Raw genomic sequence first — 20082 nt, 5'->3', positions numbered from 1 at the left:
ACTTGCATTAAATCAAAAAGAAAGAAAGTATGAAGTAAAAGAAATATAGACTTGCAAAAAAAAGTTTACTAATTAATTTTCTATATTTGTGTGGGACATTTATAATACTTCATTCGTACAAAACAAGTACAAATTTAGTTTTTGGAAACACTGTTAATTATATATAAAACATAGCAAAGCAAAATTCCCGTTTTAAATACAAGTGCAGGTAAAACTAAACGTTAAAATGTACATTGTTGTCATGGTTTGAAATACAACGTCGCAGTTGTCGGAGCTGCTTAGGGAACCTGAACGCATCAGCAGAGCTCCCTCCACAGCCGGGTTGTAAACAGGCATGTTCACCTTTTATTTACATTTATTATGTTAAATACTCAGTTAAAACCGCACATTTAGAACAGCATAAATAGATGGACAAACAAATGACCGTCCATGAGTTTGTAGCCCCGTTTTCTTGCATTCATACTCGTATATTTACTTGTACAAACTCTGCTCGACACTTAGCGTAATATAATGAAGTTACTCTGATTTAAAAACTGTCTCAAACTTCAAACTTAAATGACTAAAACTGACTTTTATGCACCTGTTTTAGCAGAGAAATAAAGCAGCGTGGTTTAACAGTTAGCTTAGCCTGCGAGAGCCGAAGGAAACGCCGGATCTCGGTCAAAAAATTAAGAATTTAATGTTTTTATTGGTGTCCTTGAGTCACTGAAAGGGTTCAAAGCTAATATTTTATTTTCTCAAAAACGTTTAGGAGCTACTCTTTATTTCGGCAGGAACAAAATCCAACTAGATGTAATTCATTAAAAAGTACTCCTATTTTTAAAGGGGCATAATGATAGAGAAACAGTAATTGTTAAAGTGATGGAAGTCATAATGAGGACCAGCTGATGTAAGTCACGTTGCGTTCAAGGGAGTGGGATATTTTTGAAACTAACCCTCACTGTTGTGTTAATTTGTGTCTTTTTTTTCTTTCTTTCTTTTTCTTTTTTTTTTAAACAGTCCTGCAGCAGAGACGATGGCAGGGCTGTGGAGATCCTACCAGGCCTTAATGAACAAATACCCCTGGACAGTCCAGATAGTGACCGCTGGTAGGAAACTCTGCATTTCCAACAGTTTTAGTTTATTAAATCATGTTGGTATTTTGACCTTTGCTTCAGTTCACAACGAGCCTGAATTTCAACAGAGTCAACAAAGAGTAAAAGACCTTTGCACTCTGTACTTATGCACAGCATTGATGTTTTTGGCACTAATAATTGATTTTTGGTACTAAGTGAGCAATCAATACATTGACATTTTGTCTTCTTTCAACCTTAATTTAATCAGGAGGTCCTTTAAGGCTAGAAATTGGCCACAAACATGAATATTACAAGGTTAAAAAAAATTAGAAGTGACATAAATAGATGTAGAAAACATGTTAAAACAGACAAGGATCACAAATACACAGTACAAAATGTCATTTAGGAAAAGCAGCTGCAGTCACAGGTTTTTTATGAGAGCTTTTAACTCCACAAAGGAGACGAGGAGCAGGAAATCACTGCAGCTTTTGGTAACTGGAAGGAGATTACCCAGTGCAGCTTTAATACAAATATATTAGCATGTTTCTGTCTGAAGTGGATGTCGAACATGGACAGAGAGCTGTCATACAGGGTGGAGGTGGTGTGGATGTAAACAATAATTTCAACCCAACTGTATTATTGTCATGTTAGAAATTGGGAAAAAAGAAAAATGTAACCAACAAAAACATATATTTTGGGAGAGTTGAAAAAGTTTTCATGGAGATAAAAGTTTTATCAGAGGTGCAGAGGAAACAAATTTAATGCATATTCATGTGGACCGATAAGGAGACTGAAACATCCACTAGATTAAAATTAGAAACAAAGGTTAATGACGTTAAAGTAATAGTAAACACTAAAACATATTTTTTGAGCTGTAAGTGTAATTAAACATACTGTGGCGGGTTTGCCGCATTGCATTGTGGGTATTGGACATTTTGCTTGATTATGTTCTATTTTATGTGCAGGGGTTATTGTGTTTGGGTTAATGTGTGTATGATGATGTTTATTGGCCTTTTTATATTTATTTTTATTTTTTGTAATGAGTGCACCATGAGAGACAGCTGCAGGTTGAACAATTCCTGAACCGTTCATCTGCAAATGTGAAGTTTTCATGATCTGCTGTTTTGAACTTTGCACTTCCTGTGTTCCTCAACTCAGTGAGCAAACTTCCTGTCATTCCTACCAACCACGTTACAATATCAATGCTAGTGATATTGCACATAGAAATTGACAAGTATGAAGAAAAACCAAAAAAACCCCTGCATTTTAAAGTTCAGTTCACCACTTCAATATCCTCCTAAGTCTTCCCAATCATCACATGACAGTCATACTTTTAGTATTGCTTTAGTTTGACTGTATATCATCAAATTTGTACAAAAAAAAAAACAACTTACCACCTTTAATCATTCATTCATTGTGGATTCTGACAAACAGGTTGAACTGAGGCTGTTTTATCGTTTTATCTGGAAACACTAGGACTCACAGGAAGGTAGAAATGTGCCTGTTAAAACCACTGCCTGGATTGGTTCGTTTATTTGTTGGTTTGGGTTTGAAAGAACTTTTAGAACTCCTCTGAGATACAACACATGCTGCAGAAATGCAGTTTTCGTTGGTGAACTTCGATCGATTTAACAGCCCTTTAGGTGTTTGGCTCTACGTGAAAAGGCCTGGGCAACGGCCAGGAAAAAGCATTTGGTTTAGCCGATGTTGCAGTGAATTGTGGGTCTTCATTGTCTCCTGTCCTTCAGTAAATGATGGTCCATTGTATCCATAGAAAGCACTGACTCTCCTCACCTTTGTGTTTAGATAATCCAGACAGCTTTTATCATGGCTAATACTCATTTCCAGTTGGTTTCACTCTGTTGGAACCTTACTAAACAAAAACAAAAACTAAGACTTCAGATGCAGTTGTAGTTTGTTTTTAGGTGTAGTACACTTTATTGACCACTAGATGGAAACAACACATCAGATTTCTGATTAGAGGCCAGTGGGATGCTTTGTCTGGATCAATAGGATGATTAACCCATAAAGACCCAAACATACATCAGCGACCAGAACCATCCACTGATCTAAACTGTTTAATACCTGCAGATCCACTAATCACTAATCCTATTAATCCATGTACATAATTGGTGTAAAATACAGTTTGGCATCTTTTCATGGACATCAGATATGACCTGTTTGGACGTTCAGAGGCTCTGTAGTTACTGTAGAAACACTGTCATCTTCTACAGCACAGGTGTCAAACATGCGGCCCGGGGGCCAAATCCGGCCCGCAACAGGGTCCAGTCTGGTCCCTGGGATGAATTTGTGAAATGCAAAAATTACACTAAGACATTAATAATCCTTTTAGTTCAGGTTCCACATTCAGACTAATTCAATCTCAAGTGGGTCAGACCAGTAAAATACGATCATAATAACATATAAATAATGACAACTCCAAATGTTTCTCTTTGTAAATGTAAATATTTTCATGTATTTAAAAGAAAACAAAGTATAACTTTGCAAAAAATATGAATAACCTAAAATGTGTTAAGAGAAGTAAGTACAATTTTAACAATATTCTGCCTATTACTAAATGTTTTGTGTGTTTGTAGATCCACTGTGATCTGTAAGTTTTAATGTACATGTGGAAATGATAAACTGAGGCAAAATATTGTTAAAATTGTACTTATTTGTTCAGTTTGTTCATGTTATTCACATCTTTTGAAAGGATAGTTTGTAGATGTAAACCTTTTCATAATGTAAATTAACTTTTTTCACTCTAAAACATAGAGAAAAGTTTGGAGTTGACATAATTTATGTTATTATTTTACTGGTGCGGCCCACTTCAGATCAAATTTAGTTGAATCTGGCCCATGAACTAAAATGAGTTTGACACCCCTGTTCTGCAGCATTGACTCACCACTAAAACTTATGTAGTTGGAACAGTGACAGTGGATGGACACACTTGTTTTTATGTTCAGTTAATGATATATTTTACTGAAAAAGTCACTTTTTCTGAAGTTTTCTCTGTTTTTGATATAATACCCCTCAAACATAATTTCACCATGATGAGTAAAGTACATGGTCAGTAAATTAGACATAAGAAACCACCTGATTTTCACTGAAAATATGCAGAATACAGAGTATAATATTTCGATAAATGGGGATAAATCATTTTTTAAAAAAGTTATAGAGAGAAAAATTTATTTGGGAACTGACACAAAAATAGCACTGGGTCTTTATGGGTTAAATTCTCTCAAATTACATAGTAGTGAATGTCTTTATACCATTTTTAATGTAAGTTACTTTAAGGCTTACATATTAAAAGCTATTTTATTTTAATAAAACCTAAAACATATAGTTCTAGAGCTAAATCCAATGTTAAATCTATTTTTTTTTGCAATTTGATTCAAAATTTTGGTCAGATTTTGCTTTGACAGCTCTGCTTAGTGGATGTGCCTGCAGAGAAGATTTCTTCATTTATTTAGTTTTTTGTTCAGCTCTTCTTCATGATCTTCTTTCAGTCTCCTAACACCGTCCAGGTTGACAGCCCCATTTGACAAAAAAGACAAAAGAAGTAAAAAGACAGTTTCTGGGAGTTCTGTTAGAAAAAAAAAAAATTGAAGAACAGCATCGTACAAAGTGCAGATTCGATGCTGACAGTCTGAGGCTCCTGAGTTAAGTCATCCTTCACTGTCCATCAGAGTGTTGAGGAAATGCTTTTATTTATCACTCTGGAGGTGTATGATGACATTCTCTGTTGCATAAATGTGCATGTGTCATCCTGACCTAATCTGTATTAGTTCTCCCATGACATTTTCAGGAACAGTTCATGTCAGTGTATGTTCAGTTCCATATTATTACATTATATCGTCTATTTTAACACCAGTTGCTGGGTTTCCATCCCATCCAGCCTGTGGGATGAATTTGTGAAATGCAAAAATTACACTGAAGATATTAAAACTCAAAGATGTCAAAATCATTTTAGTTCAGGTTCCATCTACAGATCAATTTGTTCTAAAGGGGATCAGACCAGTAAAATATTATCATAACCTATAAATATACAAATTTTTCTTTTAGTGTGAAAAAAAAGTTAAATTACATGAAAATGTTTACATTTAGAAACTATCCTTTCACAAAAAAATTGAATAATCTGAATATGAACCTGAAATGTCTTAAGTCAGTGCAATTTTAACAATATTCTGCCTGTTACTAAATGTTTTATGTATTTAACAGTGATCTGTAAGTTGTGATGCATATGTGTAAATGATAAACTGATGCAGAATAGTGTTAAAGTTGTGCTTATTCTTCTTAAGACATTCAGGTTGTTCATGTTATTCACATTTTTAAAGAAACTTTGTAGACATAAACATTATAATGTAATTTTACATTTTTTCGCTGTTATTAGTTTACTGGTCCGACCCTCTTCCGGTCATTTTGAGCTGAATGTGGTCCCTGATGTGTTTGTCTGTCAGAAGACACGTAGACAATCTGACGTCATTTTGTGCTGCTCTGAAAAACGAAGCCTAAATGTCACTATTATAGAAGCTGTCATGGAGAAGCGCAGCAATGTTACGTCTGATGAATTGGTAGTTACATGTCACTCACATATTACCTAGATCAGGTAGATTTTGTTCATTCTAAACAGACAAGTCAGTGCAGAGGTTTTGTTTCCTCCCAGACCAGATGAAGAACAGCATCCTAAAAGGTGGAGCAGGAGCAACATGACAGCTCCCACAACTATGACTTTTGGTTTTAGTTTTCCAAAGCAGCATGAAACTTGAGGTTCATTACCTGTATGGTTAGTCTACTGATATATGTGTGTGTGTTTTTTTATCAGATTCTGGAAGTTTTTTCTCTGGTTTCTGCCTCCTGCAGCTTTACAAGCAGGGTTTCAAATGTACAGGTTATTTGTAGTGGAGAAGGGATCCAAACACTGGTCAGACTCATTCAGACTGGAATCGGATACAAAAAGTTCATGGAAAAAACGGTTTGTCACAATGCTTACTTACAGTCATGGAAAAAATGATTAGACCATTAAAAGTCATCAAAAACAATGGTTATGCAGTCAAGTACTAACTCCTGTGTGTATCATGTGACTAAAACAGACAGAAAAGAAAACATGAAATGTCTACAAGCACTGTTTTTGTCAGTACAATGCCATAGCTATTGATGTAAGAACTTCAGTGATTTTGGTTATTATCAAGAAAACATGGAAAATGGCTAGATATCAGCTCTGAAATTAAACTCTTACGAGCTATTTTTGTTCTCATTATATTTGTCCAAACAAATGTACCTTTAGTTTGTACCAGGCATTAAAATGAACAAGAAATTGAAGAACACAAGGATGGTCTAATAATTCTTTCCACAACTGTATGAGGGTCATGTGATTTAAAATTATTTCTAGCCATGTTCTTTTTCCACAAACTGTTTGAAGCCCCCTCATACAGGCCACATCTAAAGGGGTTCTTAGCAGTATTGACAGTCCAAACCTAAGGTCTGAACCATCTCCCATGAGTTTGTAAATCCAAATATGACATGTCTGTGAACTCTGCTGTGATGAACACTCTAGAGTAATCCCATCGTGTACCATCAGTCCAGACTGTTGTGCAGGTGTTCAACTAAGTTCAGATGAAGGTCATGGTTTACTCCATGCTCTTTGGACTCACATGTATGTTTCCATCCACCAGGGTCTTTAGTGGGTGTCGGTGATGTCATCTCCCAACAAGTGATTGAGAGACGAGGATTGGCTCATCACAACGTGCAGCGGACGGCCAAGATGATGAGCATCGGCTTCTTCTTTGTGGTGAGAATTTTTGTATGTGTGTCCTGATCCATGTCACGGTGTGTTCATGCATTGTCTTCATTCACCATTCAGCTCCTGTGACACATTTACTTTGACGTCACCACAATATTTAAAGTTTATTTATATAACTGTAATCGTCTTATGTTCAATCAGCTGCTTTAGGGTTTTGCGTTGCATAGACACACATATACATCATGCTCCTGTCAGGTAAATTGTACATGTGCAGATTACTGGTTTAAGTTGAATTAAACTGATAGTTTTTGTTTTCACAGATTTAGAAATATAACACAAAAACATTGTATAAAAACGACACTGAGAACCAGTTGTATTTGATTTATTGTTCTGTATTCTGAAGGGTCCGGTGATCGGCAGCTGGTACAAAGTTTTGGACAAACTGGTGGTTGGTGGAACAAAAAGTGCAGCCATGAAGAAAATGCTGGTAGACCAGGTGAGAGAAAGCCTTTCCTCTCATTCTTTTTACGTCTGCTTTTCAGTGAGTTAAAGATGAAAAAGATAAAACATAAAGCACAACAAAGTCTTAAACAGGCCACATTAACAGACTCTTGGTGTGAATTTCTGAGCGCCACCGTAGCATGCAAACGGAGTGAGTTTACTGAAATATTTACAAGATCAAACTGTCCAGTGAATGTCCACACTGTCCCAGTTTATCTAAGTCCCATTTAGTGGCTGAACGACGTCTATGTGCGTCATGTGAATAACAAATGGAGGTGAAGTGAGTGGAAGTTTATGTAACAAGCTCTTTCAACTCACTGGAATGGTTTAGTGGGCAGTCTAGACCAGGGGTGTTAACTCTTTAAGTGCCAGACAGTTAAGGGGATAATAAGCCTTAAAAGTGCCACAGAATTTGGCCGTTTTTCAGTATTTCGCGTCGTTTTTATAATATTTGAAGAATCCTGCAGGAAACCGCTCGGTAACATCCGACCGATTGCTAATTAGATTCAAAACGCACCGGACGCAGCCGATTCATTATTGATCGTAATTTGCATAATTCATAATAATAATAATAATAATAATAATAATCTTTATTTATATAGCACTTTTCATACATTAAAAACTGTAGCACAAAGTGCTTTACATATCAGTTTAAAAATCAGTACCACCCCACACCCACACACACACACACACACACACACATATACATGCAAACCCACAAGCTCACACATACTTAAGAAGACTGACTGAGCACGGGTAGACCAGAACAAAAATGTACAAGTAAAAGTAAAACATCAATTTAGGAGGCGCTGTCTCAGGGAGCCATCCGCACCAGGAGGCAGCCGCCGACCCCAGCGACCAGGCACCAGCAACACAGCCCCGCATCCCAACTAGTGGGAGAGGGCCAACTGGGACCCCCACCCACCAGAAAGGAGCGGACCCCAGTGAGAGAAGGCGCCACAGCCCCCGGAGTCCACAGCCGCCCCCCGGCATGGAGGGCTCCCTCTGATGAAACACCAAAAAGATATAAAAATATTATTCGGTCGCGTGACCTCAAATTCCCGTCTGCTTAGTCTCAAAAGGGGGACACAGAAAGAACGTCATCGAAATGTGAGAAAGAAATGGGGGTGGATAGTTTGTTTGTATACAAATATGGCGTGTTCTCCAAAGCCGATCTGATCGGCCCGTGGCACTTTACAGGTTGTTTTCGTAAAGCCGATTTAATCGGCCCATGGCACTGAAAGTGTTAAACAAAAGCAAAAGGATCCAATCCTGCCTGTGGGATGAATTTGTTATAAAGTAGATCAGAGCAGTCAATAATGACAAATCCAAAGCTTTTTTTTCACTTTCTAAAATGTTTACATTCACAAAATTCTATTTCACAATGTGAATAACATGAACAAGAAATGACTTAAAGCTGCAGGAGACTTTCATCACCAATTTTTCATCAAATCTGTAAAACCTCAGTCATATCCTCAGTATCATGAATCTAAGTCTTTCTGTGATTACTCAACTGAATCTCTTCCCTCACGTTGAACAATTTTGAAGTGTACTCCACTATAAACAAACCATTTGTTTACAAACAGAGCTGGTAGGTAACTCAGGCATCTTTGGAATTTTGTCACAATGTGCATTGTGGGAAGCAGAGCTCCGGCCATTCCCACGTCGTGTTTGTTAGTTGCCGCTGCCATGCAGCTATGCGAACCTCCGCTTCTCACAATGCACGTTGTGACAATATTCCAAAGATGCCCGAGTTACCTACCGGCTCTGTTTGTAAACGAACTGTTTATGGTGGAGTACACTTCAAAATTGTTCAATGTGAGGGAAGAGATTCAGGTGAGTAATCACAGAAAGACTTATGGATTCGTGATTCTTGGGCTATGACTGGGGTTTTACAGATTTGATGAAAAATTGGTGACAAAAGTCTTCCACAGCTTTAAGAAAAGTGCAATTTTAACAATATTATTAGGGATGCATGATAATGGTAGAGAGAGAGGTAGAGTGAGACGGAGAGACAGACCGATACATGGAGAGAGAGACAGAGAACCCATGGTTCCCCACAGGTCACATACTAGTAGATAACTCATAACATAATTTGGTAGATTTTGGTTTTGATGAGACCCAGAGGATGAATGTGGTGTTTCCAGCTAAAAAAGTTTGGGAGCCGTTGTTCAGGAAGAACAAACGTAAAAAAAAAACAATATAAACAAATGTAGATACCGTGTTTATCTTACAGTTGTGTTTTGCGCCGTGTTTTTTGGGAGCCTTCCTCTCCATCTCTGGTGCTCTGAACGGTCTGACAGTGGAGGACAATGTCGCCAAACTCAAGAGGGTGAGTTAACTGTATTTCACTAGTTTTACTTTCTTCTGCCACAGAAAAAAGCTGAAAATTCATATTCATCAGGTTCTAAATGTAAACTCATGAACATCCAGGGCAGATTTCTGTCCTTACATGTGCTATCTGTGTAACTGTAAACATATATTAAAACATAGAAACATAGTAACTGAGGTTAAAGTGCTTGAGGTGAAAGATTTAATTTTTCAGGGAAAAAAGTGAAAAACATGCAGCTTCTCGTATGTTAATAGTGGCTCCTTTTGTGTGAGGTTACAGTTCATTTATATATTTTTATTATTATATGTTTTGGACTGACAATCACAGTGTAGCAGCAGTATGACAACAAAAACAGAACAGACGAGCAAACACTGCATAATAAATTAGAAGTAAAGCAAAGATCTGGGTAAAGAACCAGGATAATAACTGTAATATTTTAGAGCAATTGAAATTTTACAATGATCTACATAGCGAAATAACTTAACTGCCTAAAATATCTAAAAACTTTAATGGTGCTCATGGTTTTTGTTGTTTACAAAAAGGAAAATATTACGACTCAACTAATCAGAATCAAGTCCACTAGAAGTGAAAGGTCAGTGCTGGTCTGATGTGTCCTCATTGTACCTTTTTATTTGAGTAAAGGGGGTTTTATGTCTCAGAAAGTCCAACAGAAATCTGCTGTTTTAGTCTTCTACTTGGACTTAAAATGCTTAAAGTACAATTAAAAGTCTGTAGTTCTTAATTTTTTGAGAGAATTAGAAATTAATGAAGCATAGCATTTAACCACTAGTTTCAGGGTAGTAATATATAACTATAATTTGCCATCTTAAGAAATAATACCGTGCTATACTACTTTTACAGTTTTTTTTTGGTAAAACAGTACATTTGAAAACTCATGAATTAAAATAATTCTATTTTGGCATTAACATATTTTGGCATGTAAGGGAATAGAGCAATGTGAATAAGTTGTAGTAAACCATGTGCATTTGTCATGTATCATAAACAGATTTTTGTTTTCTTGTTCCTCAGTCTCCCATCACACTGATGTTAAAATGCTTTAAAACAAGTTTAACATAAAAGCTCTTCTATTTGACATCACTCTCATTCTCTTGTATTTAGCTGCTGTTTCAGCTGCAGTGCAAAACACACACCAGCATGACCTTTATGCATTTAAAGCACATTTTAACTTCCTTGTTCTGATTAGGTCTGACTGGGTATTCCATATTTAAACCAGAAAAAGACAGATTTGTTCACTTCTGTGGATAAATAACTTCAGTCTGCAGGTAAACAGCAGTACACAGAGGGGAGGTTTGGTAACTGACCTCCAGAGCTCACCTCTCATTATTATTAGAAACTATTTCCTGTGATGGAGGAAGAGATGGGAATGGGGGAGGGGCTGTGGAAATAGCCAGAGTGACTCATACCTTCATATATACAGGGGTGTGTGTGCATGTGTATGTATTTGTATGCCGGTTCAGAGCCGACTGTCACGTCGTGCTCCGTCGCTGCTTTGCTTACCCAACATGCCGCCGATCACCATCAATTATTTACAAAAGGAGACGCATGGACCTGCAGCTCGAGTTGATGCATGAAAGGCCAAGCTGGTAAATGTCAGAAAGGACAGAAAATAAATGACAAATGTGCTCATTACAACAGGCGACACACTGAGGAAATGTGAGATGAAAATTAATAGAGCACTTGTTTACCTGAAAAGCTAAAACTGTATCAGCAAGAACCTGCACTGGGCTCTACATTTGGACCACAAAACAAATTGTAGGGAGATTTTTTTTTTTAAATATTATCCTCCAAAAATATAGAAAATAACCTCAAATGTACAGAATACTAGAGCTGGAAACATTTCTGGTCCGGTGTTTGATATATTCCAACATTAGTCATTATGACAGGTTGTGTCAAACTAAAATGTGTTGTTCATCAGCATCTTGATGGTGACAGCATCTTGGCACTAAATGTAGCTTGTTTTGCATCAGTAATTAAAAGTGAGATAAATCTAAATATGGTACGTGACATTTTTCTTTGTTCCACTGTGGATGAATTAAAAAGTTTGTATTAATTTAGGAAGCAAAGATATTGTAGATTGATGGTGTCTACATGCCTGTTTGTGTCATGAACCTGCAGCTGAAACATCAAATCCAAGTCATATAGGTGGTTAGGAGGAGGACACTAGTATCAGGGCTGTAGTGAAAACTACATAAAAAACTCAACCAATGCATTTAAGTTAATTCACTGGTTTGTTTGTAGCTTCATAACAGTAAAGCTGCTACATCCAATATTACTGTCTGAAACTGGCAGTGTCTAGTTTATCACTAACAGTGGTTTGTTTCAGTATTTATAGTTTTTAGTTTTTCAATTCTATTGTGTGCAGAAATATTTTATCAAACAAAAAAAATAATATGGGCAGTTTAAGTATTTTAGTGTGGACAGGTCAAAAGTCTCAGCCATATTTCATCAGCCCTGAAGATGATCTTACGTCCCTTCTACTGGAAGTTGGCAAATGGCCTTAGAGGTACATTACAGTTAGCCAGTGGACTGGATTCACTACACTGTCGTGGCCAGGGTCTGTAGTTCCATTCTAACATGCCAATGAATAAACTAAAACTGTACGCAAGATTTACAGTGCATCTGAAACTGTAGTATGAAATGAATAGTATCCTACTATAGTATTGTCTTATTTGGGGGTAATTACTGCAGCATGCAAGCTTGGGGCACTCCGCTAGCATAAATATCCCATAATGCAATGCAGTCACACAGCCCAAAGGCCGGTAGTCAGTAGTAGGACACACATGCTGGTATAGTTTGTAATATTACAAAATCACCAGTAGAGTGAAATGTGATTGAGTGAACCTTGGAGGACAGAGCTATTAATGCTCTAGCCCTCTGGAACTACTAACCTTCTAAAATACCACAACACTGTTCTTCTTCTGAATCATCTTCAGCTTCTGAATCACCATGTTCTTTTCCTGATTCTTCTTCTGAATCTTCATCAGAATAATTTCTTCAGAATCATTTTCGGAATCTTCATCTTTGGATTCTTCATCTGAATTATCTTATCCCGAATCTTTGGAATCTTCAGGAATGGTCAGGTTTTCACATATCAGGAGCTGCTAAATCCAAAATTGCAGAATTAAAGAACTACTCTGTTGTCAAAGTTACTGATTAAATGTATCTATTGCATACTTTGCTTTAGGTGTTTTTTTCTGCAGATATAATCCAGTGTGCCCCAACTTTCCAAACCCATCATCTTTCATTTAGCATCATTAGTGTCAGAGTAATGCAGTGTGCATGTGTTGCACTTACACTGACTGAAGAAACGATGAATGGTCGGTTCAGAATCCCTGAACAGTTGGGAAAGGCTTGTCTTTTCCTCAACGTGGGAGGAGAAGTTTTGATGTTTCACTGACGCAGCGATCAGGACGGGTAATTTCCTCTCAGGTGGCAGAGGTGCTTGTTTGGACATAATTAGAAAGCAACATGGAAAAAAAAACAGATTATGACTGGGAGATTGGCTAGTTGTTTTTATATGTCGAGACATGTTGAGTTGACCTTTAAGTAGACTGGAAAGTTCTACATGGAACGACTGTGTTTAAAACTGTATCCTTTCATTCATACTTTGTCTTGCATTCGTTTCTCAGTTAGCACAATAAATATATTGATAAACCACATGTTCTCTTATTTAACTTAAACATTATTTCATTTCTTTGTCATTTTCAGTCAGGTTTTGGTTTTCTGCACAAAATTAACGCATTAGCGCTTCACTGTCCTGTATCTTCATACAAACAATTAAAAACACTGAGAAATTGTTGAGCAGTAACAAAAGTATGCAATAAGTGAGACTTAATCATAGAAAATGTGTGATGAGTGTTAGTGTTACTCTGAAAGGAGTGTCACAGACTGATCACAGGTTTTATTGAAATGACCATCTTTAAATTGTCTGTCACATTTTGTAAACAGCCAGCTGAGCACTGTTAGTACTTCAGGTTTTTACTGTTTGCTTGCATGCAATTGCAAGGCACGGTCCTACTATTTTTTTTCTGATATTACTGCTAAAATTTTATTTTTAAAACCTGAACCAGTACATAGTGATTAACTATTTATACAGTATTTAAATGCATAGTATGCAGCATTTCCACATTTTTGTTTTTTACTTATTATTGACTTGTACTCATATCTAATGTTTCCAACAACAGAGAAATCTATAATTTATTCACTGTAATGGTAAATTTAATTTGGCTGATTGCCACTGGTGTCGTATCCAGTTTACTAGTCGCCTCTAATCAGTAATGGTTAATTACAGCTGTAAATCACAAATTTACCCCACCTACCCGTCTGAAAATGCCTGTGATTGGACAAATACTGGGCATCACAGGGTAGATTTTCTAGTCTGAACACAGGCAAGAAGTAAATGCAGAAGAGTCCCATTCTCTCAAATCACTTTAATCACAATATGCTTAAAGGTCATTAGGGAATTTTGGCCCAATGCCAAACTCAATCACCTCAGTTTTTAGTAAAAATATACTTGTGTTTTCACCAGAATTAAATGATATACAATGTAAACATATGCCACTAAACATAATGAATTAAAGTAAGGTATTTAACAGTTACTTTGTAATAAAAGTCTCTCAATTTTCATGTTTAGAGCTTTTACTTGGAATGGAATGACAGAAGTGTGTATGATATTGTTTTGATTGAAAGATGCCTTGTGACAAAAATTACTGTGCATTTAACTGTTGAGTATAAAGCTAAGTAAAGCTCTACTGAAACAAGCTGACACTTCCAGAGTAATTTAGCTCTAATAGAACGAATGACAGTAAAAGACTGTAAATTTCAAACTCCAATTTCAAGCTTTCTTTCCCAGAAATCATATCTATGTTTGCTTTCTCTGGCAAAATAAAAGACCCCTCCTGATGTTTACTGGATGTTCCAGTGAGCTATACATTTAACTTTACTCATTATAATCATGTTTCTTTTATTGTGGCTACTTGTAAGTGTGATGTTAATTAGTTATATTGAGTAGTGATGCTTCAGTCAACTGTAACATCATTTCAAAGCACCAAAGATTAAGTATTTATGGTTCTGTTTGCTTGATATCAGTCTAGTAAGAACCGGGACCATGTGGTCAACAGATTTCAACACACAACCCTTGATTTTCTACCATAAATCTAGAACAAACAGGTGCTTCTTGAAAACTAGGGGAGAAATGGGGAGAGTAGTTCAGCACCATGGACAGAGACTCAACCGAAAACTTTTAACTGTCATTATTACTTTTAATTCATGTTGTGTTGAACTGAATAGAACCACATGGATTTACTGAAGTACTTTACATTTTGCAGGTTGTCTTGGTGCATCAATATTTCCTTAGTGATTTAAGGAGTTAAACTACACTTTTACCTGTTTTTGTAGTTAACTGCTGCATTTACAGTTTCTGACCATAGAAGGAAAGGAATGACTATTTTTTTTAATTTTACTGTTTATTTACTTTTATTGAGCTTTCTTGACCTTTGTGTAGATCATCTGCAGAAATACATGTACTATGCAAAAGTCTTTGTCCACCTTTAGCTTTGTTGTTTCCGCAGGGTTGGAATGAGCATACATCCTCATTTTTCATTCTCTTTTCCTCAGATACAACAGGAAATATGTGCACAGCCTTAAAAGATACACAAAAAACTGAAGTAAATGGGTTTTAAAGGTTAAAGTGACTATTTGGTGTGACCCAGGACAAGCAGAACAGTTAGAAACATCCGACTTGTGTTGAATGAAACCTGTTACAAATCATCAGAAAATTTATGCAATAAATCTCATACTGAGCAATAGGGTAAAAGACATGTAAAGGCAGGTCAGACTAAATACGACAACTATGGTTTATATAAGCTGTTTTCTCCCCGAAACTTTGATTTTTATTGCTGTACATGATTCCCAAATAACCAGATTGTATCTTAATACAGAGACTGAGAAATGTATATGTGTGGTCATTAGAACTTTACTAAACCAACAAACCTATCATTGGCTCAAGGAGTTTTACACAGTACTTGGTGACTGCTTCATGGATCAGAATCTTGAAATTTGGCGTTTCAGATTCCACTAATTGGCTTTTTTTTCCCCTAATATGTGTCTTTTTGTGTGTTAGTAATAATTTTATATGGCATGAACATTATCAAAGAGCACTGAAGTACTTTGTAAGGCCTGAACATACTCTGCAGGAACATAGAAATTTGTTTGTTCTTGTGTCATCAAGAAAACAAAGTTTTGGCCAGTAGATTTCATACTTACCAGTAAGTGCAGAACTCTGGGGAAGTCCTCTACTTTTCACTTCAGATTTTTGACCAATAGAACCATAGTTGTTGGACCCCACATAGAAAGTTCTGCCTGGATGACGTGTTGAGAACAAGCTGCAAGAAAAGATTGACATCATGGGAGAACAAATTTCTGTGTTCTTGCAGAGTATGAACAGGCCTGTAGTAACTTTTTCTTATACTTACTAGGTTTCTTTCTAGTTGGTTGATAATAAGTTGTGATGTCCAAGAAGTGTTGGCAACACTGGTGTTATACATTGTTTCCTCAGCAAAAATCTAACTTAAAAACATAATGTAGACTTAAAAACAGATTAGTGTGTGCTGTCATTGAACATAAGACAATGAGCTGCTTCTCTTGTTGGTTTATTTACAGTATGTATTTACTTATTTTAGTTTTTAGTCAAGTAGACTTAGTGTTTCCCCGTAGGAGGTCGGAGGAGATGATTATTTCCCATTACTCACCCTTCATTTGAGCAGCTGCTGAGGCATTTGGCTTTGCAGTATGCATTCAGTTTTGGATGGAAACTCCCCACCAACTGGAGTTTCAGCACTTCTTCATTTTTTACTTCAGCCTCCATCTGCAGTTTCAGCTTCATTGTCACAGTAGGCAGAAGAATTACTACTGTTACAGTTTAGGAATTTCTCCAACTTTTATTTCCCACTCATCTAAAGGTTTTCATTTCTGAACCTCAAGTCATTTGTTTATATTTTCTTTATTTCCAGGACTACACAGATGCTCTGATCTCAAACTACTATGTAAGTTCTCTCCTGTTCATTTTAGACATTTTCAAAGCTGTATTACAATAATAATCATAATTTCAAGTTAATTTTTTCACTGAATATTGTTTCAGTTGTGGCCTCCGGTCCAGATCGCCAACTTCTACTTCATCCCACTGCAACACAGGTAAAGATCTTGCAATACATTTATGATCACATGTAATACAAAAAAATAAAGCTACATTTTTAGAGGATTTATTTTTATAAATGCCTTCAGCTGTTTCATTTTCTTACTCATTTATTGTAAAACTAGTTTAACAAATATTAATATTAATGAAACATTTATTCAATCAAAGTAGAAAAAATTTGCATCAAATTAACAGTAGCAGTAATATCAAGTAGATGGTAATGTGTGAAATGAATGAGTCAAAGAATTTTGTAATTTTTAGGCCATTTATTACAAACGTACTCGTTTCATTGAGCCACATTTGATTTTAATGATACTTAGTTGATCCATCTGTGAAAAAAAGAACTATACCTTGTAATTGAAATGATTTCCAGACTTTGTAGTTGTGAGCTTTTTATATTATTTGCATAATTCTGATGAAAATTGGAATTTGGTGTAAATAAGTAAACTTTTGTGACCAAATGACACATAGTATTGTTGAACAGATTTAAATTTATTAAAAAGATTAATGAAATTACCTAAAAAGAATAAAAAAAACTTTACATTTTACCCTGAATGACTAAAATTATGCAGGTTCTTGGTAAATGTAAAATAACTGAAATATTTACAAATTAAATATAACTTTTCTTTTTACACAACAGGTTTTAAGTAATGATTTTCCAACTTGGTAACACTGTATGCCATGCTTACATTGTATTATTTTTATTGGTTATTTGATGTAATTAATAATGGTGTTTTACTGTGCAAGCCAGTTTTTCAATTGTGTGATATTAACCATCATTTAGAGCATTTTTATTCCCTCTGGATAACACCAGACACAGCTGAATTATGTTTAAAAAATTTGTTAGAGCCCACTTTATGCCAGACACCCTTAATTAACAGCACTGGTTATTACCAAAATGTTTTTTTATGTTACTGTAATGGTTAATATGCCAGTACTTAGAAGCTCTGTGACTGAGGTGATTGTTTTTAATGTTAAAATATAATCAATATTTTTATCCATAAATTTTCCACATTTATTGATTTCCAAAAATCTGTTAAAATAGTAAAACACCTTATTTTTTCTTGATTAAAATATCAAATTATAGTTATTTACTTGTATTCCTGAGGATAAATTGGTTTTAGTGGTTGAATGTTATGCCCAGTGAGCGTCTCCAATTTTGCAATAAAAATGTGGACTCGGTCTTAAATTCCTCATTACTGTTGAAAATCGTAAAATGCAGAGAACTCACATTAAAGAGTCCCACTAAAGCACTTCATGATGCTGGATGGTGTCTAAGGCAAATAGGGATAGGTGATTTAATACATTTGGTAAGGACTGTCCATCCAAACAAAATACACCACCTTGCTCCTATTTTGCAGGTTGGCCGTTGTCCAGATCGTCGCCATTGTCTGGAACTCGTACCTGACCTGGAAGGCCAATAAGATGTGAAGAACACTCTGTGGGCCCGGCGAGGGTTTTTACACGCATTTGTAGTGTGTAATACGGCCAATTCTGGTCGAACTTTCTTTAGGCTCCTTAGTCCTCTGATATTTCTGATGTGTTAAACTGTGACTGAGTCACTTATAAAGGTCAGGAGAAAGCGCTCGACTACTCTGAATGACAAATTCACACTTGAAAGTCAAACTCGCATTCGCAGAAATGTCTGTGAAAGGTTGTTATTTATGGGAATGGGATTTGGCAGCAGTGGAGCCGCACATACGCACACACACTCGCATACATTAACACCTACTTTTCTAATCTTGTATTGTTTGGTAATTACTTGAAATTATTTCATTGAAGGACAGCATGTAATATTTTAGGCAATCAGTGCTTTGTGTTACCTCTACAAGTTTCATCTCCTCTCTCGTTTTATCATACATTCCTGAATTTGTTAGAATTTATGGTACCTTTCACATTTACTCATTTCTTTTTCCCTTGTCATCTCGAACTACAACTAAATGAAACTGAAACATGTAAATGTTAGCTGTTTACAATCCTCTTTTGTCTTTAAACCCATAATAATGCTTGAGATTGCAGTAGGATTGATGTGACATGATGAGATGCGTTACACATATCAACCAAAGCAGTGGTTTTATAGTCTAAACCTACACAATTACAGGAGACAGGATGTAAACACCAGTCTCTGGTAGTCCTGAGAAGTTAATGAAAAATCACATTGAGGTGTATATCGGCTAAAATTTGCTTAGAGGTCTTATTTATGTCTTTGTGCACAAGAAATCAATATAAGTGAATCCCCGAAGGAACTTTGTGTTGGTAAATGCAAGTTATCCAAATTTACAGGATTTCAGTTCTGTTGCAACATGTTGATGGTCATATGAACTGTGTTTTCAGGTCAAAAAAGTCCAATTTCATTACAATTAATGCTATATTTTCATGTCACAAATGGCCAAGTTATATTTTAACTGAATTTACCTGAAAAACAAATATTCTATTATTTTAGATTCCCCAATTTTTCTTACAAGATTATATCCTACATATCACATGTTTTATTTTTACAGGTTGCAATATGGAGTATGGTGCTGATCCATCCTGCTTATGTTACTCCAATACATACATTAAGAATGTCACACGTCACTTTTTAAAATCAACAGTTTTCTACTAATAAGCATTTTTATAAAGAAATAACAATTCTATATTGTTATTTACTCTTTAGTATGATGATAAACTATACAATAAATAATTATGATCCTAGTTTTTGCACAGGGATCATTTGTGGAAACGGTGACATGGCTGCCGAGCATCAGTATGATGGGATCCGTAACAACCATGTCACATCCGTCGACTGCCACATTTTGTGTTTTTGTTAAGCTGTTATTGTTTTAGATCCACAATACTAACATTTATGAATAAGAGGATAATTACCAATAGTAAGTACATAAGTTTATTACTAATAAAGTACTGGTACTGACCAGATCATCATGGGTAATGTCACGTCTGTCTACTGTCACGTCCGTCCACTAGCAAAAGTTTTCACATACACGAGCTATTCAAAATCCAATATTTCTGAAAATATAGCTTCCACTGTCAAATAATATCAGTAGTCTGTGCACAAATGTATTAGCATTATTTCAACACAGTTCTATGCATTTCTTACAACTTTTTTTTTTTGACAAAAATGGCCACTCATTTGACCCCTTAAGTAAATTTTAGCCGATATACATATCCACAGTTTGCAATAATACAACATGGTGATTGCAATAAAACATCATTTATACTTGGCTGTACCTCTGTGACT

General features: G+C 35.9%; 1 protein-coding gene across 1 annotated transcript; it reads left to right on the top strand.

Annotated features, from left to right (window-relative positions):
• The first annotated feature begins 289 nt into the window (after positions 1 to 289).
• Positions 290 to 18934, top strand: mpv17 (mitochondrial inner membrane protein MPV17). The gene is made up of 8 exons (XM_030127904.1): positions 290 to 332; positions 1008 to 1088; positions 6731 to 6846; positions 7202 to 7294; positions 9536 to 9631; positions 16663 to 16695; positions 16791 to 16843; positions 18206 to 18934. Exons 2-8 carry the CDS (start codon positions 1016 to 1018, stop codon positions 18273 to 18275), a joined length of 534 nt encoding a protein of 177 aa, XP_029983764.1. The 5' UTR covers positions 290 to 332; positions 1008 to 1015; the 3' UTR covers positions 18276 to 18934.
• The last annotated feature ends 1148 nt before the right edge of the window (positions 18935 to 20082 follow it).

Source organism: Sphaeramia orbicularis, chromosome 24, assembly GCF_902148855.1.
Source record: "Sphaeramia orbicularis chromosome 24, fSphaOr1.1, whole genome shotgun sequence".
Taxonomy (NCBI): Eukaryota; Metazoa; Chordata; class Actinopteri; order Kurtiformes; family Apogonidae; genus Sphaeramia; species Sphaeramia orbicularis.
Note: the sequence above shows the minus strand (reverse complement) of the source record. Positions and strands in the feature narration are given on the sequence as shown.